The sequence below is a fragment of the Hydra viridissima genome, unplaced genomic scaffold, assembly GCF_058129835.1.
Source record: "Hydra viridissima isolate aposymbiotic clone 2 unplaced genomic scaffold, HvirCarnegie_v1 scaffold_14, whole genome shotgun sequence".
NCBI classification, from domain to species: domain Eukaryota; kingdom Metazoa; phylum Cnidaria; class Hydrozoa; order Anthoathecata; family Hydridae; genus Hydra; species Hydra viridissima.
In genome coordinates this window covers 5,684,974-5,709,913 of record NW_028324313.1, presented here as the reverse complement: position 1 = coordinate 5,709,913, position 24,940 = coordinate 5,684,974, and the positions used below count along the sequence as shown (strand labels likewise).

At 28.8% G+C, this 24,940-nt stretch overlaps 2 protein-coding genes across 5 annotated transcripts; one reads left to right on the top strand and one right to left on the bottom strand.

Annotated features, from left to right (window-relative positions):
• Positions 1–1,036: 1,036 nt before the first annotated feature.
• On the bottom strand, positions 1,037–6,919 carry LOC149879045 (uncharacterized). 4 transcript variants are annotated; one of them, XM_090072270.1, is made up of 3 exons: positions 6,621–6,919; positions 6,086–6,217; positions 3,952–5,701 (listed from the first exon to the last, which is right to left on the bottom strand). In XM_090072270.1, the coding sequence occupies exon 3, from the start codon at positions 5,385–5,387 to the stop codon at positions 4,956–4,958; it is 432 nt and encodes a 143-aa protein (XP_089928396.1). In that variant the 5' UTR covers positions 5,388–5,701; positions 6,086–6,217; positions 6,621–6,919; the 3' UTR covers positions 3,952–4,955. The 4 variants fall into 4 exon arrangements, with proteins under 4 accessions (XP_089928397.1, XP_089928396.1, XP_089928394.1 ...); XM_090072268.1 differs by having other exon boundaries at positions 6,621–6,746; XM_090072271.1 differs by lacking the exons at positions 3,952–5,701; positions 6,621–6,919 and adding an exon at positions 1,037–1,156 and having other exon boundaries at positions 6,086–6,613.
• Positions 6,920–12,648: 5,729 nt separating this feature from the next.
• LOC149879044 (suppressor of SWI4 1 homolog) lies at positions 12,649–23,223 on the top strand. Its single transcript, XM_090072041.1, has 15 exons — positions 12,649–12,804; positions 13,319–13,471; positions 13,593–13,694; positions 14,496–14,546; positions 15,885–15,962; positions 16,140–16,232; positions 16,318–16,394; positions 16,872–16,979; positions 17,808–17,928; positions 18,495–18,573; positions 18,929–18,983; positions 19,100–19,174; positions 19,250–19,314; positions 19,418–19,504; positions 22,929–23,223. Exons 1-15 carry the CDS (start codon positions 12,787–12,789, stop codon positions 23,048–23,050), a joined length of 1,284 nt encoding a protein of 427 aa, XP_089928167.1. The 5' UTR covers positions 12,649–12,786; the 3' UTR covers positions 23,051–23,223.
• Positions 23,224–24,940: the final 1,717 nt, after the last annotated feature.

Sequence of the window (24,940 nt, the reverse complement as noted above, 5' to 3'; positions counted from 1 at the left end):
GTAAACATTGATGCTTCGGTTATTAGTGGGGAGTAGAATCTAGAAATGATCTTTTATTGAAAAAGTTAGCTACCTGTTTTGTATAAATAACATTTTTAGACTCCCTTTTGCTAAAAAGCTCGTCGCACGTCTTAATGTAAATAATAATGTAAGCTGTTACATAAATCAAGATTTCTTTTGAATTTCGCAAATTTGGGACTTTTCCTTTGTTTTATTTGTTCTTTATCTCCCTATATCTCCACTATTCCACTATCTCCCTATTATCCTACGATAAAAATTGTTGATAGTAATTTGAATAATATTTGCACGCAAATGAGAACTTGCGTGTAAATTCTCATTTTGCGTCTAAATGTTATCCAAATGTCAACAATTGACCTTAAACATGCTTTTTTTTAGCAAAAAATGTCCATAAATCTTTTTTAATAATCTTTTTAAAAATCTTTTCAAAAATCTTTTCAAAAATCTTTTTAAAAATCTTTTCAAAACTCTTTTCAAAACTCTTTTTAAAAATCTTTTTAAAAACCTTTTTAAAAATCTATTCAAAAATCTTTTTAAAAATCTTTTCAAAAAATCTTATTAAAAATCTTTTTAAAAATCTTTTTAAAAATCTGTTTAAAACTCTTTTTTAAAAGTCTGTTTAAATATCTTTTTAAAAATCTTTTTTAAAATCTTTTTTAAATTAAACATTTAAATGGGAGTTTGAAGCGTTTTGAATGACGAGAGTGTAGAATTGGGGTAAAAGTGAACGCCCACAAGTTTTGTGCATCCCAAGGATGTTCTTTAGACTTACCCCAAAGAACTTTTTTTAATAAATTAACAAGCATACCATTGTATTTAAGGTTGTAAAAAAACCTCACAAGCCAAATTTCACCAGTTGAATCATATTTAGTGCTACTGTTAGATTACTTAAGTTTAAAAAGAGAATGATTTTTCGTTATTCTTATGATATTCTTTATAATTCTTATATATTCTTATGATATTCTTTATAATCTCGTGAAACTATAAAAATGATCATATAGCAAAAATATCTTCGTGATTATGAAAGAATATCACAATTCTTCATTGCATATCTTCAAATATAAAACAACAACAAAATTATTTAATGATGCTATAAATTTTAGCCTTCGCAACACTTCGAATTTTCGCCTTCGTAGCACTAGAGATTATGGGAAAAAGTTAATTAACAATTTTAGCCACAGATTTAATTTGTTTCACGAAGAATGAGAAAGTTCGCTTAAATACATAAGTAACATATTTTATAATATCAACCCCAGATTGTCACTTGCGTTCGAGGCATGGTGTAAAATCTTCACTCTTCTGAAACATTTTAAAGATCTCAGTTTCGTCCAATATTAGAAATCAAACAGAATTATTTGTTATAAGATACTCCACTCATGATAAAAAATCAGTAAAAAAATTTTTTCATCTATTGCTGAATTTTTACGACGTCTCTATTATCTCACTATTAAAAAAGGAAATAATCGAGAGAAATGTGTTACTGTGTATCTGAAGATAAAAGTACATATCGTGAAACTGTGAAATACGAAATTGTGAAACTGCAAAACAAATGTAGAGCATAACAAACAGTAGTTCTGGATAGCTCAGATATTGATCCACATCTCACAAACCCATGCATTTCACCAGTGGAATCTCAAAACAGGATTATTTCATCTAATAATTTAATTCATCAATTTTTTAGTGTTCTGCCAAATTCCATTGCCAGAATTTGGCAGAACACAAAAAAATTGATTTGAAAGCTTTTATGGTGGTAGCATTAATTGAAACTGCCCTTGTTTAAGCAAAGGTAGCGATATTGCAATTGCTGTGATTGCGTGTTTAAGAAGATTGGAGCTTTCAGACCATGTACACACCATGCGTTTTGACACGACTGCCAGCATTAATGGTAATAAGCACATCACAATCGAATCTGAGCTTTGAAGATCACTATAGTTATAAACCTCATATTGATAAATTTGTTGTTTTCTGATGTTTTCAAAATATCAAATGTCATTATAAATTTTTAGGGCCAGACGTATAGTTCAACGTCTCAACAACAGTTAGTGTTCAGTAGATAAAAACCGAAATCAAACAAATTAAAATTTTCAGAAAAACCTACAACTGTAACCTACAAATGTTCTAGAAAGAAGGAATGCAAAAGATCCACCAAAGACCAGATCATTGTGAATTCCTTGAATTAACTACTTTGTATCTAAGAGAAATACCTCTGGATGGTAATTCTATTTTCTATGGGAAAAACTGGTTTGTAGCACTTAATGCACTAAAGTCACCTGTAACATACCTTAATTATATCCAAAAGCTTCAGAACTACTATGAAAAACTTATATCTGCAGTTAACTTAAAAGTGCTTTATTGCCAGTTGTTGTACCTCAACAACAAGATGATGCCTCTCCTATTTTGAAAAAAACGCTCCAAATGCGAGTTATCTCTTGGGTGATGTGGAATTAATGCAATTACTGCAACTGTAACAAGTTGTAACAATTACTGCAATTACTGCAATTGTAACAAATTCATCTAAATTTTCCGGCGGCAGCATCAAGTATTTGTTAATTATATATTTACGTCATTTTGCTAATATAAAATGAGTACAAATTTTTTGGTCAGTATTTGTGATGAATCGGTCAGTATTTTTTGAAATAAATATTCAGTATCTTTTGTTCAGTATATATATACAGTGGGCAAAATAATTGTCCGTACATTAATGAAAAGTATCTATATTTGATCAAAACAACATTTAAAAGTATATAGATAGTTGTAATTAAGAGTTTTTAAAGAAATATTATAATATTAAAGTAATTTTAAGTGTATTACTTAAAAATATATTAATATATGAAAAGTTATATAAGTTTATTTGAAAAGAGTTAAAAGTTTAAACAAAAAAATTGTCCGTACACTATGTTAATTTTTAAATTAAAATTAGTTAAAATCAAATTAATATCTTGTTGGACCACCATCAGCTTCAATAACTGCTCTACAACGATTTTTCATTGATGAGACGAGTTTAGACGTAATTTCTTGATTAATTGATGACCAAACATCTAAAACCAAATCTTTGAACTCGTTTTTATTCTTTGGAGCTCGATCTTTCATTCTTTTTTCCACCACCGATCATAAATGTTCTATAGGGTTCATGCAGTCTGTTCCTAATTGATTGTGGCGATAATTTAATATTTAATTCATTTTCCAGCTCTTTTGATACTTCTACTGCATTTTTTCTTCTATTCTGCTCGATTTTCCCAACTATGCACCTGTCAACTCTTGGCGTTGTTGATCTTTTTCTGCCTCGTACACCATTATTTGCCACTGATTTTGTTTTTAAATACTTTTCCCATGTATGTTGAACAGAGATTGGTGGTATTTTCAACATTTTTGCAACTTTTTTAATTGATAATCCATTTTCCCTATCAAAAATTACTCGTTTACGTAAGTCAATACCATATTCTTTTCTTTTTCATTGCCACGTAGTTAAGAAAAGGGTTATTTTTATTTATTAAAGTATTATTTAACCTAAAAGTACAAGATATTAATATAAAAATCATTTATAAAAAAATTTTTACCTTTTAAATCAAATGTACGGACAATTTTTTGGTTTTAAAATTTTTAAAACTTTTAAATAAGTTAGTTATAATTTAAATTGTCGGGAGAAAATTAAAGATGGTGTATTGTTTTTATTTGTTTTCTTGTGCGTTATCTATTGGTTTAATTTTTTTTTTCTATCATTTAAAGTTTTAGAGCTTTTTTCAAAAAACCTTATTTTTCATTAATGTACGGACAATTATTTTGCCCACTGTATATAATTTTGGGTCAGTATTTTAAACAAATGGTCAGTATTTCACTTTAGTTTTGTCAGTATAAAAATTAAAGTTGGACAGTATAAAAATAAGATTAGATAGTATAAATATTAAAATTGGTCAGTAAAAACATAGTTGGTTAGTAAGAGCTTTATTTACATATTTTTAAAAAATATTTAATCTCCAAATATTTAACAATATGAAAATGTGATCAGTCTCTTAGTAATGCTTAAGAAGCTTTTTTTGGTCTCCAACGTTTTCTTTTTTCACCAATTGGAACATCTTTTGCTGCCAGTGGGGGTTTACAATACTTCATTCGAATAGGAAAACCAACAATATGTTTGTACATGAATTTCTTAAAGAAATCTGGACAACTACATACATTATGTGACCAATTTTCTTCATTCTTGATCATAGTTAAAGTCCAGACCTTAAAAGCTTTTTGTTTAAATTGGTCAAAAGTCTTCCATTTCATTTCTTTAATGAAATCTATTTCTGTCTGAGTAGTTTTTATTTCATCATTTGCAGCTAAATAATATTCAGTTGATTCATCTATTTGCTTGGATGAAATTGATTTGTTGGTCTTGGCCCACTGATAACCTTTTGTCCACAAATTTAGTGTAATTGTTGGTTCTTGGCTGTATTTTTTCATGTTTGTTGAATATTCCTTTGACCATTTTGCAACCATCTCTAACGCAACCTCTTCAAATCTTGAGAAACGATGCCTTTCCCTTAAGGTATCTTCATCTTTCACCACTCTATTAAATGATTCAAGAGCATTACTAGTACTTGGTGTAAAATGTCTAAAGCCTTCATACCAAGTTTGATGAGAATTCAACCATTCTGCTTCAAAGTACCTAGAAAATTCTGGTTCAAGTGCTTTCCATTTTTTCAAAAACAAACCTGAAGCTTTCTTAAAGATCTCTTTATTCTGACTTTTTTGCAATGTGTCTATATCCTCAATAAGTTCACTTGATAGGTTTTGTTCACCATTGCCTCAGCCTTTTTATTAACATTCTGACGCATATGCGCCCAACACATCACCATATCCTTTTTATCAAAAACATCAGAAAATGCATTTCGAATTGAATCAGCACTATCTGAGACTAATACTTCAGGTTCATACCCTCCCTGGTTGATTTTTGCTTAACCATAAGAAATGCTTTCAAATATAAACTTGAAATCTGCAGTTTTTTTATTGGAACACATGGCCATTCCAAGCACATGAAAATGGCAATCCATATCAGTGGTCCCAACTATTAACACAGGGAACCCTTGCCAATTTAATTTGTACGTAGCATCAACATGTAATTTATCTTTTCCTGAAACTTGACATAAGAGTCTTTTTGTTGATACAAAAATTCGAAATTTTGAATTGTCTTGGACATCATCATTTTCTTCTTCGACATCTGAACCATCAGAGTAAACTATTTTGTAGTTTACTATGAAAGGTTCATCCTCACTGTTGGGAACATTATTATTGTCTATGCACCATTGTTCTAATTCACCAAGAGAAATTGATGTACTACCATATTTTTTCTTTTTGTAAGCAGTTATATAGTTTTGAAGTTGTTTCATTTGGATTTGGAAGCCATTATCTACAAGGATTCTTAAAATTCATTTTGGTTTCATAAGCAAGTCACACATTTTGTTGATTTCGGTCTTTAAAAAAATAGGGATGGCTTCTTTGGACATGTTGTTACTGTCATGTTCATGTCCAATTTCAGTTCTGTAAATGATTACATTGTCACTTGCTGAATCAAATAACAGATAAACTGCAGCATCTCATTGCTCTTTGCGTCTTTGAATGGCTTTACATCTATAGTATGATTTTTTTCCATCGTTAGTGCAATTGGAATAATGATAACTCCATTGATCTTCTGCTGTTATCGCTGAAAAAATATTTGAGAAGAAGTAAATAAAAAGGAGAGGAGGAAGAAAGAGAGAGAAAGAGAAGAAAAGGAAAAGAGAGATAGTTAGAGGAGAGAGGAAAGAGGGGAGAGAGGAAAGAGGGGAGAGAGGAAAGAGGGGAGAGAGGAAAGAGGGGAGTGAGGAAAGAGGGGAGAGAGGAAAGAGGGGAGAGAGGAAAGAGGGGAGAGAGGAAAGAGGAGAGAGAGCAAAACGCATCTCCTCTCTCTCTCTTCTCTCTCCAAATGTGCAATGAATCTATATGTTTGTAGACCTAAATGGCTCTTAGGCCTAAAAGTTTGTTGACCTAACTGCTAGGGACCTAACTGTCTGAGACCTAACTGTCTGATGACTTAAAAACTGTTTACCTGCAATTGCATCTTTCTTATTTGAGTATGTTTCACATCTTATCCATTCACGTTTTCGTTTCTGTTTCCTTGATTTCAATGATACTTGCTCTTCTATTGTCTCAATTTCTTCTTCACTAGAGGACTTGTATTCTGGAATAAAGTTTTCCATTTTTTTAAACTTTCTTTGTTCAGTGCTCAGATAGAAATAGCAGTCTTATTTGTAAATTTTATCTAATTAGTTTGGTCAAAGCTCATAATACTTTAGTTAAATTACAGATCATTTTATTTAAGTTACAGATCATTAAATATTAGTTTAAAATACAGATCGTTTAATTTAAAATACAGATCATTTTACTTAAAATACAAATCATTTTAATTAAATAACTGACCACTGGGTTAAATTACTGACCATTTAATTAAAAACTGATAACTAAATTAATTAACTGACAGTTAATATATCATACTGACCATTTAGTTAAAATGCTGACCATCTCAATAAAATACTGAAAATTAAAAATAAAAAAATACTGACCGACTCATTAAAAATACTGACCCATTAAATGTCACCCATATAAAATTGATATCAGTGAAAACTCAAGTCTTTTTCAATGAAAAACTGAAGCTGTTCATGAGCGTGGTATTTTAACTATGTAAAAATGCATTATGTCTTGTTTTCTATCCTAAAAAGCGTTTAAAGGTTTTTTAAGGAGCACAGGAAAGTTCTTTTGTTAATAATATTTAACTTATCTGTGTAAAAACAAATAACTGTTTTTAAATTTTAAAGTTTAAATTTTAAGCAATTAAACTCTTCTCTGAGTGATTTTTCCGGTCACCATGTATCGGGAAATTACTACCTATGGGTAGTAAATTCCCGATACATGGTGACCGGAAATCGTAAGATTCTAAAAGAACTTTGATTTCTAAGGATTTTAGAAACCATCGCTCTTTTAGTTTTAATACAATGAACTTCCCATCTGGCAAGTTTATTCTTAAAGTGATAAGATGAAGTAAAAATACCAGATCTTCTTTGCCCCACCTAACACCAAATGTATTTTGTGAGATGTTTTCAAATATCGTAGAATCGCCTGACTTTGGCCTTTAACCTATCTTTGGCCACATTCTGAAAAATTCATCGTTTTTTATTACATTTCTCGTATGAAATATAAAATGTTCATGAAATCCATATTTGAATTTTTTTAGAAACCAAATACATTGCTGTAAAATAGGTTGCATTGAATCGATCTTTTTGTGAAGCGTCATTCAAACGTTTGACGCAAGGTGTTGCAAACAACACATTGCGAAGTCGAGCTTGTGATGTTCTTCTGACTTATTTTAATAATCTGCAAAAAAAGAAGTTGGAGGAGTTCCACCGGCCAAAATTTTCATAATCATAAAGAGAAAAAAACTTTCGATCCGAAAAGGATGAAAGTTTTAGTAAAACGTGGAAAGAATGTCCACCGCATTATGAATTCGACAAAAACGACCATACTAGTAATGTTATGTGGTCCTACAGATAGTACTCTATTGCCTCCTCAGGCGCGGATTAACCATTTGTGGGGCCTGAAGCTAAGTGAATTTTAGGGCCCCAAAAGCTTATTACCAAAATATAAGTAAAACGTAATGAAACACAAATAAACTTTGGAAAAACTATAAATTCATTTTAATTCATAAAAATAACAATAAATATAATAAAATTTAAACTTTTTGTTTGCGGCATTTTTTATTTGCAAATTCTCTTATTACTTCATCATAAGATACTGATTTTGTTAAGTCATTTTCAATTGACAAAATTGAAAGATAATTAAGTCTGACTTCCAGCATTGTGATGCGATATTTATTTTTAATAAATGTTAATTTTGAAAATGCTCTTTCGGCCTCACAACCGGTTATTGGTAAAGTTAGAAATATCTTTAATGCGGTATATAAATTTGGAAAAACATCTATCAAATTTCTCTCGTATATTAATTTAAGCATACTGGAACATTTTTTTTGTTTTTCTTTACTTGTAATTTGAAGATATTCCCTAAATTGTGTATATTCATTTATTAGTCGAGCATCTATGTCATTATTGTAGAATGAAATGACATAATTAATGCTTTCCATGTCTATAGGAGAATGATCTTTTTTTCCTATATTCAAAAGAAATTTCTATTTCTTATTTATTTCTTTGTATACTCTTCCTCTTTTCGATAGTTCGTTTGCTAAAGAATCAAAAAGGACATTGTACACCTCCTCTTCCCGAAACTTGTCCTTGCCATAAAAAATGTGTCTTTCGCCGCTTGTTTAAATCATTATCATTTCCTGTAATTTCTTCACTCAAATTTTTAGCTTTTTTTCGAACTCGTTCATTTTTTCTTCTGAATTTTTTCGCATTTCTTTTACAAATAATTCTAATGAGAAAATTAATTCTTATAGAAATCTATAATTTTAATAACTCTCTAAAAATCTCCGTGTCAAATCGCATGAAGGGAATAAAAAAATCTAGTACAATCAGAAAACAAATAAAAAAGCATTTTTTTTTTCTTATTTTCAATTTCTTTAATTTTTTTAAATTTTTTAGAACTATATTTGATATAAAATTGAAAGTGTTCGGGGCCCTCTTTTTGCCGGGGCCCTAAAGCTTCAGCTTCATTAGCGTACAGGTGGATCCGCGCCTGTGCCTCCTTATACTATTTATATGTCTGAGCATTTGTGAAATTCATGGGTAGAAAGATGTCCGATAGTGTCACCGTTATGTGACAAAAGGAATTATTGTTGCAAAGGATCTCGATACAATCGCACTTCACATGGTTGGTTCAACTCAGCTACATTTACTGATTGGTTTAAAAATTAGATTGATACCACATAAGAATGGTTTGGACGGCTTAAAAGTGATATCGGAGACAATCTTTAAAGACACTTTACTACAAAAATTGTAAACATGCGACAGAAAAACAACATCCGCTTTATATGCTTGCCACCAAAATCAACGATTCTGTGTCGGCCACTGGATGTTGCATTTTTGCTTCAATGAAAAAAATTTGATGTCAAATTCTGGAAGACTACAAACAATCACATAGCAAAGCAGAACGTTTACAGTAGATTGATTTCCCCCAGTTGTTGAAAAATGTTGTCCATACTATGGATTCGCGTTGTCATGCCAATCTACAGTCCGGTTTTCAAGCATGTGGTATTTGATCTTTTGATCTGGAACGTGTGCTTAAGAAAGTGCCTGGTACTGAACCTAACCATGATCATTCGGTGCGCTCAGATGGATTATCACAATCAATTATGTCCATTTTGCAAGCAATGCATTTTAACAAGCAATCAAATCCGGCATCAAAAAAAAAGTTGAAAGTTAGCTGAAAAATTATCACCGCTGCAGCAAGTGATTCAGAAGTAGAAGACAATGAGTCATGTTTTGGAAAAACCACCTTCCAAAAAGTCTTGAGTAAAAGTTGTATAATCAATTTTTGATGAACCATCAGAAGAACAAGAAAACCGCGAGCAAGAAAAAAGCAAAGTTTGTTTGATTAAAGACAGTGATGAAATTGCAGAAGAAAATTTTCTGGCCTTCATATATGAAAAAAAATGGTGGATCACCATGCAACAAAGAAATTGACTTAAAAATTAAATTCATGCACCCGAGAGGGCCTTCGAAAAGTTTTCAGTGGCCAACAAAAGACGATTTTTGTTGATCAAATTAGATGTTTTCTCTGCAAGATCCAAAATCTTCTCGAGCTTTTGCCGTAGGTATCGAAACTTCTACTTCAATTAAACGATCTTCTTCAGAAAAAGGGAAATTACTTATTTTGTAAACTTCATTTGAATTTCAAAGAATTTCAGTGAAAAGTTGTACATTTTACAATTTTTTTTCGGACGAAAGTGATCAGTTCCCAATATTAGCTACCAAATTTGTATATAAAAAAAAAAACTTGGGTTCTATAAAGCCTTATGTAATTTAAAAAGTTAGGACTCGTAGACTTCACCATCTCACATGTTTTAAGCTATAAAGTATTACAAAAAAGCTCTGATTAAAAGTTATGAGGTCTTAAAGTTGAAAATTTGCCAAAATTAGGATATTCTACGGTAAATTCTTTTGTAAAAGGTGCTAAAACTAAAGTTCACGATTATGAAATATGAAATTAATCTAATTAATTGAGAGCATCTCTGTTAGAACAGAACTTGAATGAGGACATTCATCATAATTTTGAAGAAAAATGGAAACTTCCGAAACATTTGCATGGCCAAACATCTTTCAAAAACCATTTGTTGACAATATATTCAAGACAGTAACACGTTAGGGCATGTCCTAGCTTAGTTTTAAAGTAGTTTGGTTACTGGAATATAAGTTCACTCGAAAAGAACGACCCGAATTGGCCCCTGTCTCCAGATTTTTTGATACTGAAACTGAAACTTTTACCCTTCGTGTTTGGGATTGTCATTAAAATATTGTGCGAGCATCAGCAGATAGAAAAAAACAAATTTATGTCAGTCAGCCCGATAAGTGGAAAAACTTCCGTGTGAAATCTTTTTTAACATATCTTTAGTTTTCAAGTTTAGCAATAAAACTTTTCAAATTTATATTTTTATAAATTTTTTTTTCTTTGGCTGTAACTAATCTTAGAGCTGCTTCACTAGTTCTCTCCGAACAGTTCATGCAACAGTGGGATGGTTTAAAAAAAATAAGACATTAACAATGTTTAAAATTGCAAAACTGAGCAAAATCATAGACAGCAAGGTCTTCAGAGGTTTTTAGAGATTAGTTAGTTTGTAAGAATACATTTTAAAAAGCTACACCTTCTGCAAAGTTTCAAAAATAAAAAGCGTACAACTTGTTCCATTCAATGATATTGACCCTGTCAAAACTATAAAGAGTTGTCTAAATTGAAAAATGTTAAAATTCTTCAAAACAAAAAAACTTTTTTTTTGTTGTTAAATGTTAAGACATTATAACAAATTTGTAACAAAAACTATAAATCTAGTTCAGAAACTGGTTCACAGAGTATAGCTAAGATAACTTATGCTTGCTCACTTCAAAATGTCTTTTATATTTGGCTAATAACTAAATTCTTGATGCTAGGCAACAAATATTATAAAAGTGTGACTTGGCATTTTCGATAAATTATTTTAAACATTTGGAACATCAAAAACCACATTCAAATAAATATTTTAATTTTGAGAACACATGCTAGATAAAAACATCAATATAATTGTTGATGGTTTCACGGCAAAGAGGACATTTCCTATGAATAAGGATTGACTGAATGATAATATTTTTACAAATACTACACAGACACAAATGTTTGCAAGGAAGAAGCAAAACTGTTTTTCGTCGATCACAACACACTACACATTGAAAACTATCTTCAGGAGAAAATTCTTTACGGTTTACATTTGTGGAGATTTGACATGTTTTATATCCTAAAATGCCAAATAAATTACTACTGTTATGTATTGTACTCAATAAATCCCATTTGTAGTAAATGAAGACTCCTATTCCACTTATTAAGATCAATAATATAACCATTGTTGTGTTAAAATTATAAATAAAAATTATCACGGTGTGTAACAAATCTCCAATCATTTCAATAAGAATATAAACATTATGCAATAGACAACTAATAACTGAGAATACACCGTAGCCAAAAGCAACAATACATGAAGCAATTTTCAAAAGAAACTTAAGCACAAACTCTTCTGTTAATCTAAACGTTTCAAATATGCCATAAGATATTACCTTACTAAAAATAATTACTGTTGCAGAAATTGTATCTAATATTAAGAAAACAAATTTTTCAATTTGTAGATAAGTAATACTCAAACAGTAAAAGAAAATCCGATTGCATAATACAATAAAATATTCTATATGCTGCTTTCCCAATGCAATCATTAGAAAAATAAACTTTGGTACTTCTTTTACACTTTTGATAAATTCAGATATGAAAGTTGACAGTGAAATCCAATTCTCTTTCATAAAAGACAAAAATTTCATAAGAAAAAATAAAGGCAATGAACACACAATTTCAAAGAAGCGTTCGATACTTTCTGTTATTGTTTTAGCCATCGTAATAAAATATTCGATGATAATACTATTGATGAAAACCAACATACTAAGAACTTTTAAAATACCATCGATTAAGCTCATAAGCAGTTCAATAAATCTGAAGCAATAAGCAACAGCATCGCAAAAACTCAAAAAAACACGATCAATAGTATTTAAAATGATATAAGGTATTTGATGGTTTATCATGCCTTTGCTCATGATCATTACCAATAACTTGGTTATTAATGGAGTTCACACTCTAGTATAACAATGGAAACTAACTGAACATGAAATAAAAAGCAATTGATATTTATTAAAGGTCATACATTAAAATAACGAGTCAACACGCGCTTTATGTTTATGAAATATGCAAATGCAAGTTATGCTATATTGAAAAACAGAACCTAGAGGAACTCTTTAGTTTATATATATATATATATATATATATATATATATATATATATATATATATATATATATATATATATATATATATATATATATATATATATATATATATATATATATATATATATATATATATATGTATACACACATGTGTGTGGGCGTGCTTGCGTGTGTGTGTGTGTGTGTGTGTGTGTGTGTGTGTGTGTGTGTGTGTGTGTGTTGTGTGTACAGTATACACACACAACTTTTGGTGCATTTAGAATATACATAATATATCTGATGAGTCATGGGAAGGTCTTCTAAGGTTTGTTTTCATTATTTAACTAAAATTATTTACACATTTTTTCTTTCTTTTTGTTTTGATTATTTTTTTTAAAAATAAATTTTAAAAATAAACTATAGTATTAAGTTACTTTTTGATAAGAAACTTATTTTCTTAAAAAGTTTGAGGAATATTTTCTTATTTGTGTTCTGCTCAGAGACAAATCTGAGGATTATATTACATTCAATGAAATTAATGAAATTCAAAAAATTTGATTTAACTGTAAAACATTTAATCTTACATGTTAACATGTTTTCAAATTGTACTTTTTCTCTCTTGATAATCTGAAACTTAAGAAACTCTTTAGAAACTTTTAGTACTAGAGTTGTAAAAAAGTACCATCAAGATAAGAAACTTTCTAGTACTAGTCCATTTGCTTGGTTTCTTGTATAAAAAAACAAAACAAAAGCATGTACTCCAGTATCAATCAGTACAATTCTAGATTTTTTTCTCAATTTGTTTTTAAAATTGAGTGTTATTTTCAAATTTTTTTCAGAAAAAAAGGACTGTTAAACCGGCTGCAGAAATAACTGATAATTCCATTCCACGCTCCTTTGTATTTAACAGAGGTGAAATTGGTGTAACTCTTCAAAAATTAATCAAAGATTTTAGGCGCCTAATGGAACCATATACTGCTACTAAACTTAAGGTATTATTTAAACTGTTAAGTAATTACAAGTCAAACTTTGAGCATAGAAAACTAAGTTGCATTTGATAAATACTTATGATTTAACATTTGTGTATGCTTTTGTTGGTTGGTTTTTTTACAGGTTACAAAAAGCAATGTGCTGAAAGACTTTGTTAATATTGCTGGTCCTTATGGAATTTCCCATTTTATAATATTTTCAAAAACTGAAAAATCACCATATATGGTAGGTTTTCTTAAAATACAATTTTAAAATTGATATTACTTTTGACTCGAAAATTTTAAATTCACTCTTTTGAGTTATAAAATTCCCTTTATTGCCTAAAGTAAGTCTTATACAAATGGATAATTAAAGTGTGGGTTAAATTTGATGAAACTATTTTTACATTATTGTACTAGCAAAAAAAAGTTAAGTTTTTGACTTTGTATTTTCAATGAGTGGAGCATATGGATTGGTAAAAAGACTAAGTAATTGAAAATGAATCTATGACTGATATATGTAAGACTGAGTGATTGAAAGTGAATGAAAATGAAAAATATTTTGCATCTACCAATATTTATATATGTGTTTGTATATGCATATGTGTAAGTATATATATATATATATATATATATATATATATATATATATATATATATATATATATATATATATATATATATATATATATATATATATATATATATATATATATGTATATGTATGTATATATATACACACACACACAGTATGCAACAAAATTATTCGTATTACTAAACTTTGTTTTCCTTTAATCACCGTCAAATTCATAAATATTATTCATACTTTCATTTCCACAACTCTTACTAATGCAATAGATTTTACTCTTATTTAGCCTTTTTATAGTGCACTTTCCATGAATATCTCAAATTTTCTGATCCTAAATTATTTAACTGTATAAGATAATATTTATCAAGTTATGGGAATAATATTGTTTTGTGGAAGGCTATTTTTTTTTGAAATTAGATAGTAGTAGTTTTTTAGAGAAATAGTTTTTTTTGAATTTAGAAAATTGTTCGTTTACCTAGAGGACCTACACTTACTTTTCGAATTAATGAGGTTTGGAAATAAAGAACTTTTGAATTAATAAAGTTTGCAAATTTAGAACTTTTCATTTTTAACTTTTACTTTTAAACAATTTTAAATATAGAAGTTTTGTTAAAGAAGATATATTATATTTATATATATATATATATATATATATATATATATATATATATATATATATATATATATATATATATATATATATATATATATATATATATATATATATATATATATATATATATATATATATAGTATTGTAGAAATTATGTTAATACTTCCAGTAAGAGTGCTCAATACAGCGTAGAATAAGTAGAGCGAATATATTATTACTATAATACAAACTAAATAATTAGCTTGGTTTATATTACATTACTTAAAGTTTCACGCAATAGCGATCATCAGATGTTATAAACCGTAAAAAGACGTAACGACAAAAAATACGAAAAAAATACGAAAAAAGTGCTATGGAGTGTCTGCTATGATGGCATTAAAGTTTTTTATTAAAAATTTATTTTCATGGCGGCACTTTGATGTTAACTCGCTTCTTTTATTGAGCAAGCCTAGTTTCGACGTAATGATGTGGAACTTTTCAGTCAAGCACAAATTACAGTGATTGCCACCAGTGACAGCCAATCATGCAATTGCCGAGAAACCGCTACATGCCCACTAAATGGAAAATGCCTTAAGAAAAACCTTATTTATATTTGCAATGTAAAAACCCAGCAGCAAGAAAAGGGGCATTATTACATTGGTCTAACTGAAAAAACTTTTAAAGACAGATGGTATAAGCATAGGAATTCTTTTCGTTATGAAAGTAAAGCAAACTCCACGGAACTTTCTAAATTTGTATGGGAGTGTAAAAGTAAAGGTTTAGAACCCATCCTTACGTGGAACATTCTTGATCAGGCAGAACCATTTAAACCTGGTGGCAATCACTGTAATTTGTGCTTGACTGAAAAGTTCCACATCATTATGTCGAAACTAGGCTTGCTCAATAAAAGAAGCGATTTAACATCAAAGTGCCGCCATGAAAATAAATTTTTAATAAAAAACTTTAATGCCATCATAGCAGACACTCCATAGCACTTTTTTCGTATTTTTTTCGTATTTTTTGTCGTTACGTCTTTTTACGGTTTATAACATCTGATGATCGCTATTGCAGGAAACTTTAAGTAATGTAATATAAACCAAGCTAATTATTTAGTTTGTATTATAGTAATAATATATATATATATATATATATATATATATATATTTATATATATATATATATATATATATATATATATATATATAAGAAATTTATATATAAATATATATATATATATTTTTTGTTGCTTTTTAAAGTATTCTCTCATGAAAGATGTCACTTCAATTTTACGAAGACCAAAAACTGTTGGTCAGCAGTTCAAGTTTCCACCATTAGTAATTTATTTATCTTTAATTTACTATAAAATTATATTTAATATAATTTTAGTTTTTTAAAAGTTGATTAAAATTTAAATGGTTTCAGAAGATTACTGGTTTTATAAAAATATACCTTTTTTTAGTTTAGAATTAGGTAACAATAATGTTAGATAGATTGTTTTAATTTTTGACAAGGTGGTGATGAATAATTTTGTCACAGAAGCAGTTGAAATGAAGTTAATGACAACAGTGTTTCAAAATTTGTTTCCTTCTATAAAAGTGCAAAAGGTTTTTTTTATTTTTACATATTTTTTATGTATTTTATATTAAAATTTGTATTTGCTAATTTTTCATTTTAATTTAATTTTAAAAGGTTAAACTAGCTGAAATACGACGATGTGCAATGTTTCATTTTGATCAGGAGTCTGGTTGCATTGATTTCAGACATTAGTGAGAAAAATTTTATGTTGTTTTTTTATTGACATATTTTAAATAAAAAAATTAAAGTTTTAAAATGTTTTGTCCATTTAATGTTTTACGGCAAAACATTTTTTCTTTTGGTTTAAAAACATTAAACAGCCAGTAGTGCACTAAAGGTTTTAATCTTAAAGGGGTTTAGGATAAACAAATTAACAAAAAAAAAACAACAAATACTTGCATATTACTTTGTTTTATACATACATTATTAAAATATATGTAGTAAAAGTATGAAAAAAATCTGAATTTAGAAAATAATTTCAGGAAAAGTTTTTCTTATTTTGGTTATTTTTGGGTGCACTTTTCTAAAAAAGTAGTTTTTATTTCTTGACTTTATTTTGCTCACAAAAAAAATGTGAATCCTTTTTAGTTCAGTGTCATATCCTTATTTGATTCTTAAATAAAAAGAAAGTAATTTGAAAGTAATTTTTATTATTATCTCAATCACAGTAATATTGAAGCCATCCCAATTGGTGTTAGTAGAGGTGTTATGAAACTAATGAAGAACAAAATACCTAATCTTGGTTCATTAAATGATATTAGTGATTTTGTTACTGGGTAAATCTTTCCACTATTTACATTATATATACACAATGCCAGCTAAAAGTTTGAGACCATTATAAAAAAATTAAAAAATGGAAGTTGATGAATAAACTAACATAAAGTGTTTTCATTAAAAAAAAAAAAACCTCTTAGATTTAACCTTATTTTATGAGCCTGAACATTTGATAAACAACTCTAAACTGTGACAGAGCCCCCACCATCACCACTATTTCACTATAGGCACCATGCACTCTGGTAACATCTTCACTTTGTCACTTTAGCAAATGTAAACTCCTCTTTTTAAACTGAATATTTCAAACTTCATTTTTTCACTCTGAAGTATTTTTCAAAGTCTTCTATTGTCCATTCAAGGTGAGCAAGGGCCAAATTTAGTTTTTTTTTTCTTTATTCCAGATTAAAGTAATGGTTTTCTGATAGCAATTAGACCTTACAGATTAGATTTTTGTAGATGTCTTTAACTGTGGTAAAAAATGAAGGTTTATTCCAAGTTTTGTTCACTTCAGTTCAAATTTCTGGTGGTGTGAATTGTCTATTTCACTTGCAGTAATAACCCCCAATAGAAAAATTGATGGTTTTAGACAAATCTGCATTTTTTATTATTTTTTTTTTTTTTACTGAAACAAAGCTATTATGATTTTTACACATTGAAAATTATGCCAGTTGCCAAATTAGTTTTACTTTCAATAAAAAACATGACAATTTGTAAATAATTGTATGTGGTCTCAGACTTTTGGCCAGCAGTTTATTTATAAAGCTAATAAAAATTTAAACACTTGCAAAGTTTATTGTGCCCATAAAATTTATAAATTAGTTTTTGTTTAGAGGTGCATATTTATCAGAGAGTGAAGGCGAAGAGCCTGTAGACTCTCATGTAACTCTTCCTCAAAGATTGCCTGGTAGGGGTAATACAAAATCTGGGCAAAGTGCTGTCAAACTGACAGAGGTAATCTTTTTTGAATTAAGTGTAATCAATTAGATTTTACCTTTCTATTGCATTTTCATCCCTCAATATATCTTTTAGTGTTTTGTAAAAATTATGTTAACCAAAATCATGGCCACCGAGAGAAATTTCGAGCCTCGGGGAAGTTTTCTTAAGGAACCTTCATTATGATCAATTACATACTCAGGACCAAAAGTTAATTAAATCTTTTAAAAGTCAAAACTATTTGAATATTTTAAAAATTACTTTAAAAAATTGTTTGTACACACACGGGGCCCTGGGAATCTTCCCCGTCCACACACACACACACACCCCTCTCGGCGGCCATGACCAAAATATCAGAACCAAGTTTTAGTGGAAATAAATTTTTTAATAGAGTAAAATTGTTTTAAATAATTTTTTAAATGGAAATTGTTTTTTTTTTAATATTAAAAGTACAAATTGTGTCATATCACATAACTGATCAAAGTAGGAAATAAGGAAATTTTTTTGTTAAAATTTTCTGACACTTTAAATCATTTTCCATGTTGGATTATTTAGTCTGCAAAAAAAATATCTTTTTGGTTTAGCTTGGTCCTCGCTTAAAGTTAGAACTACTAAAGATTGAAGAAGGAGTAAATGATGGAGAAGTGCTCTACCACAAATACAGTACATTTTTATTGTTAATGTTTAAATCTCTGAAGACCAAAAGGTATATAAAGAGGTTGAAATCACACTTAAAAAATTGCTCATTAAGTAACTGCATCTGTTGATCTCTTATTAATTAAATATTGTTAAACACAAAAAATTTTTTTTTCTTGGTTATTTTTTCAAAAATATAAGAAATACAAGAATTCTTGTTAGTTTAAAGAAAGAATACATCTCTTGCATTTTCTAGAGAGTTTCAAATTAAAATTCCTGTCTCTCTCATGTTGCAGTTACTTTTCTAAAGCATAAATAAGCATTCTTCTTTTTTTATTAAAATAAATCAATTTTTTTCATTTTGTGTGCATTCATATTTTAGTACGAAAGTCAGAAAAAGAAGTTAAAGAGTTAAAAAAGAAAAAAGATAAAGCAAGGTATTCAAACTTAGATTGCAACTCTAACTGTAAATATAAAAAAGTGAATTTAAAAAACTTTCATTGCTTTGCTTTTTCCTAATTAAAATAAAAGAAGTAGCTCAGTTATTTCTTAGGTCATTAAAAGAGCTGCGTAGGAAAGAACAAGAAGCCAATGTTGCTAAAAAAGAAAAAGAGAAAGAAGACAACAAGTAAGTTACCAATATTCATGTGATTATAGTTTATTGTTGCAAAAAAGCTTTTGTTAATGAACTGTTACTTTTTAGAACTCGTAGCTTAGCTGGAATGAAGCGAAAAGCTAATGAAGGCGCAGCGGACAGCGGAACGAAAGGTTTCTTTTTAAAATAACTCAATCTTTTGCAAATGATTTAAACCATTAAAAATATTTTATCAACATTATTTGGATTTAGACATTTTGTATGTGTTTATTTTAGGTCACGAAGCATCCGGTGGCGATGACAGTGACGACGATGATGATGTTGAATACTTTAGGCAAGAAATCGGCGAAGAACCTGAACCAGGTGAGCTTAACTTTAATCCGGTTTTGATGAAGTATTTTCTTTTAATGATACATGACCAATTGTTTCCTCTTAAAAACTGATCGGTAACTTATTTTTTTAAAAAACTAAAAAACCTTAAAGTAAAACTGATGAAACTCTCTGTTTTCACGTTTTGCTTATTTTTTCTCAGAAGGTTCTACTATATCTTTAGAGAGAAATATTTCATTAAAATTTTTTATTACATATTTCATAATCAGATATTCGATCCAAATATTGTGTACTAAATTTTTCAAATGCTTTATCTTATTCAAATCAGGCGGTTAACGATGCCAGAAAAATAAGTTTGCCTAGATTTTTAATAAGGTAAAAATAAAGCATTAAAAGCTGTTTAAAAATGCGTTATTTTACCCCTTGATTTTCAACTGGCATGATTGATGAAAAAAAAAATTCTTTTCCAACTATCGTGGTGTGACCTAACAAAGTGTTATGCTTTAAAAAAGTCCTAATTTAAGAAATGACAAATTTTGTATACATAAAATAAATATTTAGAGAAAAAAATTTAGTTATTTTATCGAACTCTAGTTCGATAGATATCTAGTTAATATAGATATCTAGTTAAAATACGAAGTTTTTACCGTAAAAAGCGAAGAAAAAAATCCATTGCTATTAAATCCAATGCTATAAACGAACAAGGAAATCGCTTTTTCAGATAAAAAATGTGTTTTTTCGAAAAAACACTTCAGATAGATTTTTTATCCATATTTTAGATATTTTCTTCGTGATTTTTAGCGGCCATTTTTGGAACAACAAAATAAAATATGCATATAATGCACAAATACACAACAAAATAAAATATGCCATATAATACACAAATACACAACAAAATAAAATGCTGTCTAAAGAACTTAAAATGTTACTAGCAATAAAGATCAGAAAAAAACAAAGAGGTTCTTCTTGGGAAGCTTAGTATGTTTTAATTAACAAAACTATTTAAATAAAAATATATGTAATTGCATTATATTTTATATATATGCATATATATATATATGCATATATATATATGCATGCATATATATATATATATATATATATATATATATATATATATATATATATATATATATATATATATATATATATATATATATATACAAATGTTATAGTATAAGTATGTAATGTATAGTATATATTAACATAATATAAGTATGTAATCAATCATATATTTCTAAATAAAGATTTTACATTCAAGTTTATATACAAATAGTTATAAACTAATGTGAAGTAAACTACTTATAGTGCTAATGATATATAACATGGGTAATAATAATGGCAATTTAATCATTATATTCAAAAACAGTAGCAACAGCAAAAATATATTACAATATATAAATTAACAGTGACGTATATGTTTTATGCTTTATAGCAATGGCTGAAAAAAATACAAACAGCGATAAATTCTTCGAGTTTACGCATTTTTTTACGTAAAATAATTCACTTTAAAAATTGCGTTTTTACGAAAGATTTTTTTTCTCGAAAAAACTTCGACTTGTTTATAGTATTGGCCCCAGGACTTTCTTAAAGCATAGGACTTTGTTAGGTCACACCACGGTATTTGTCTTACCGTTTATTGAAAAAAGTTAATAAATGATTTACTGTTGTGGACAAAATAATAGTAGTGTGATTAAAATTAACGAATTAATATTATTATCTTTAAACAGTTACTGAAATTGAAATTGTAATACTGGATTATTAATTAAATAGGTGTGAGATGATAAACTAATTAGTAGAAAATTTTAAACTTTTGCTTTTATTTATAATAATAATATAAGTATAAAAAACAGGTTGGACATAATAATAGTAGTATTAATTTATTTAATGTTATATTGCAAATAATTTATTTTATTAACAAAAAAATGATATAAATTTAATTAAACAATAGTAAAAAATTAGTATTTAATTGCATGCCCCCGGTTTTTTATCACAGCTTTGCATCTATTCGGCATTGAGTTAATCAAATTTTGACAACGTTCTAAAGGAATGTTGTTCCAAGCATTCTGGACAACTTGCCATAACTCCTGCTGATTTTTTGGTTTTTGACTATAAACTGCCTCTTTTACATCCGTCCAAAGGTTTTCGATCGGATTGAGATCCAGTGACTGTGCAGGCCAATCCATAACTGCAACCCTATTCTCAATGAACCAACTTTTTACCCTGCGACTGGTATGATTTGGGTCGTTGTCCTGCATATAAACCCATCTTAGGGGCATATCTTCTTCTGCATAGGGCAACATGGTATTTTGTAATATTTGAAGGTATTTGTCTTGGTCATTATGGACCATCAATCTTATAGATTGGCCCTTCCCATTATAAGAAAAACAACCCCAAATATTTATTTTTGCTCCGCCATGTTTTACAGTTTTTATGGTGTATTGCGGTTTGTATGCAGAGTTAGGTGGCCTCCTTACATACATCCTGCGTCCACTTGACCCAAATAAAACAATTTTGCTTTCATCAGACCACAAAATATTACGCCATTTTGAAACAGGCCAATCTGCATGCGTTTTTGCAAAATTTAATCTTGCTACCACATGCCTTTTTTTCAAAAGGGGAACTTTTCTTGGGCTTCTGGCGACTAACTTACTTTGTACTATCCGCCTACGTACTGTTCTCGAAGAAACGCTTAAATTTAAATCTTCTTTAATATGGCGGGACGTTACAAAAGGATCGACAACAGCAGCACGTTTTATCAATCTGTCTTCATGTTCAATTATTTTTTGTTTTCGGCCCCTTGTTTCGCCTACATTTTTCCATTTTAGAGCATTTCTAATCATCATAGGAGAACAACTTAATGTCTCTTGAATAAATTTTTATGTTTTCCCTTCTTGTTTTAATTTAATAATTAGTTGTCTCTTTTCTGCACTACAATGCTTTGCACGACCCATAACTCCTATTTATAAAATAAATTTATACAATTATTTTATATATTTCATTAAATTAACACTAAAATTAATCTTACCTTTAAATAGTCTTACTAAAACCAAATAAACAAAAAGCTAATATAAATAATTTGACAGGAAACAACAGATATGTTATTTTAACCTACAAATCTAGATATGTTCGTATATAAAATTCGGGACTTCCCTAAAGTAATTTTAACAGTGCTACCAACATTTTTTACTCCCATTTCATTATTCAGTGTTATTATTACTGTTATGCCTAAATTTATTAACTTATATTTAAATTTACATAAAATTATTATCACAAATGATTGTTTTACTAGCCACTACTATTATTTTGTCCACAACTGTAATCGTTTGTTATTACTTTTTATGACAAACGACAAAATGATTTCTTTATCCATATTTCGTTAGTATTAGCGAAATGAAAGTATTTTTAAAAAGTATCTGAATATTTTTAATGTTAAAACGTGAAATTTTAATTTTAGATTTGTTGAAAAATAAGTCGAAGAAGAGGCGAATAACCAACTTTCCCGTAAATCGAGAACGGAAAAAACATCCTAATCAAAACTTTAAGAAGAAAAAATTTAATTCTGGAAAAAAAGTTTAAAATCATCAGTCAACCAAAGAAAATTGATGAAATTCTCGCAGTTTAATAAAAAATTTTGAATATGTAGATCTTAGTTAAAAATTGTTAGAAATTTGTACATACAAGGTTTCTTCTGTCACTTTATCTTACTAAGTTGTTTTATGCTTTGTAGAAATATATAAAAATCACTGAAATACCTTTGTAAAAAATTCTTCATGTTTTAAAACAATACGAAAAGTTAAACAAGGAAAAGATGTGCGATCAACTTGATTGTTCGTTCATCCATTCGAGAAACTCATTAAAACTCAGCAACAAAACAAATTTAGTAATTATATTTTGGAAGACTTTCACTACTATTTAAATTTTAATTCGCATAATTTTCTGAGTTTTATTTTGCCGAGGCTCAATTTAGGACTAAAAGAGAGTAGATAGGGTTACTCATCAGAGTTACAAAATTTAACGATGATCCATTGAGTAGAAAATGAGATAATTCGAAGAAGCACCAAACACAAGTTTGCTCATCCAGATTATCAGTTGACGTTAGTCTTAAAGATGGCTTGTGAAACTATTCAAAGATATGAAAATTACAACCTTATTGCTGATGAGTGAGTTGAGGTTGCAAGATTGAAATAATTTTTGTGTGCGTAGAGTTAGACAAATTCTAAAAAATCACGGTAAGAAGAATAAGCAAAGAGTTTGGCCAGTTTCATACACAACCGTTATGCATGTTTATAAGCGCAAGAATAATTAGAGCTTTTTTAAGCGTTTTTATTACTAAGCGTTTAACACACTTTGTTTCTTATTTGTATACAGTTACTACTATTGAAATAATTTGGTTTGCAAAGCATTATTAAATTTCATAAATATATTTCATTAGTATTTTAAAATTGTTTAATTGTATTACTATAATTAACTATTTGTAAAATTTATTTTATACTTAGATTGATGTTACAGTATTTAATTTTTTTTTTGGATCACAGCCATGTTTTTTAGCAGCAATTGTTTAGGGTTGCACTTAATGCAATATTAACGGTTGATCAACCTTGAACCTTTTTTTTCATACTTCGACAAATAACGCGTAAGAGCTGTCAGACTCTACTCATGCATTTCATCATTCAAAATCTACTCTTTTATTCAGAATTCGTTTACAAATCAAGAACGTTTACAAATCGTACAAATTGTATTACGAAAATCAGCAAAGAGTGTTTGAAAAGAATAAAAAGTGTTTTTCATACGCTTAGACCATTTTATGGTCAATATAATCGACCTACCGAACCCCTTATTCAGCATATCATCGACAAAATTGAGAATTATTTTACATTATTAGATGATACTCGACCGAATAGACTACGTCTGGCCCGTAGTGCAGAAAATATAGCGGTTTTAGCTCAGAGTTTTCTCAATGACCGTAAAGAATCAATTGTCGTATGGAATAACTTGGGTAATTTTACGCAGAGATTTTAGTTTGAAGGCATATAAAATTTAACTCATGGAAGAATTGAAGCCGGCGGATCTTTCCTAGTGACATAATGTCAGCATTTAGGCTCGGGATGAGATTGCTGCAGATCTGCTGTTTCCAACAAAAGTTTTGTTCAGCGATAAAGCTCATTTCTAGCTAAATAACTACCTCAATAGGCAAAATTTTAGTATTCGAGGTGAAGAGCTACAAAATACATTTTTAGAACTGCCATTTCATTGAAAACAACCGTTTTGTGTGGCTTTTGGGCCGGTGGAACCATTTATTCATTGTTCTTTTAAAATGAGGCCAGCGCCAATCTAGTTTAATGGCGCCCGTTATCGTGCCATGATAGCGGACTATTTTCAGCCTAAAATTGAAGCCCAAGATCTCGACGACTGTTGGTTTCAACAAAATAGCGCTTCTTGCCATAGAGTCTCGATAAATATTGAATT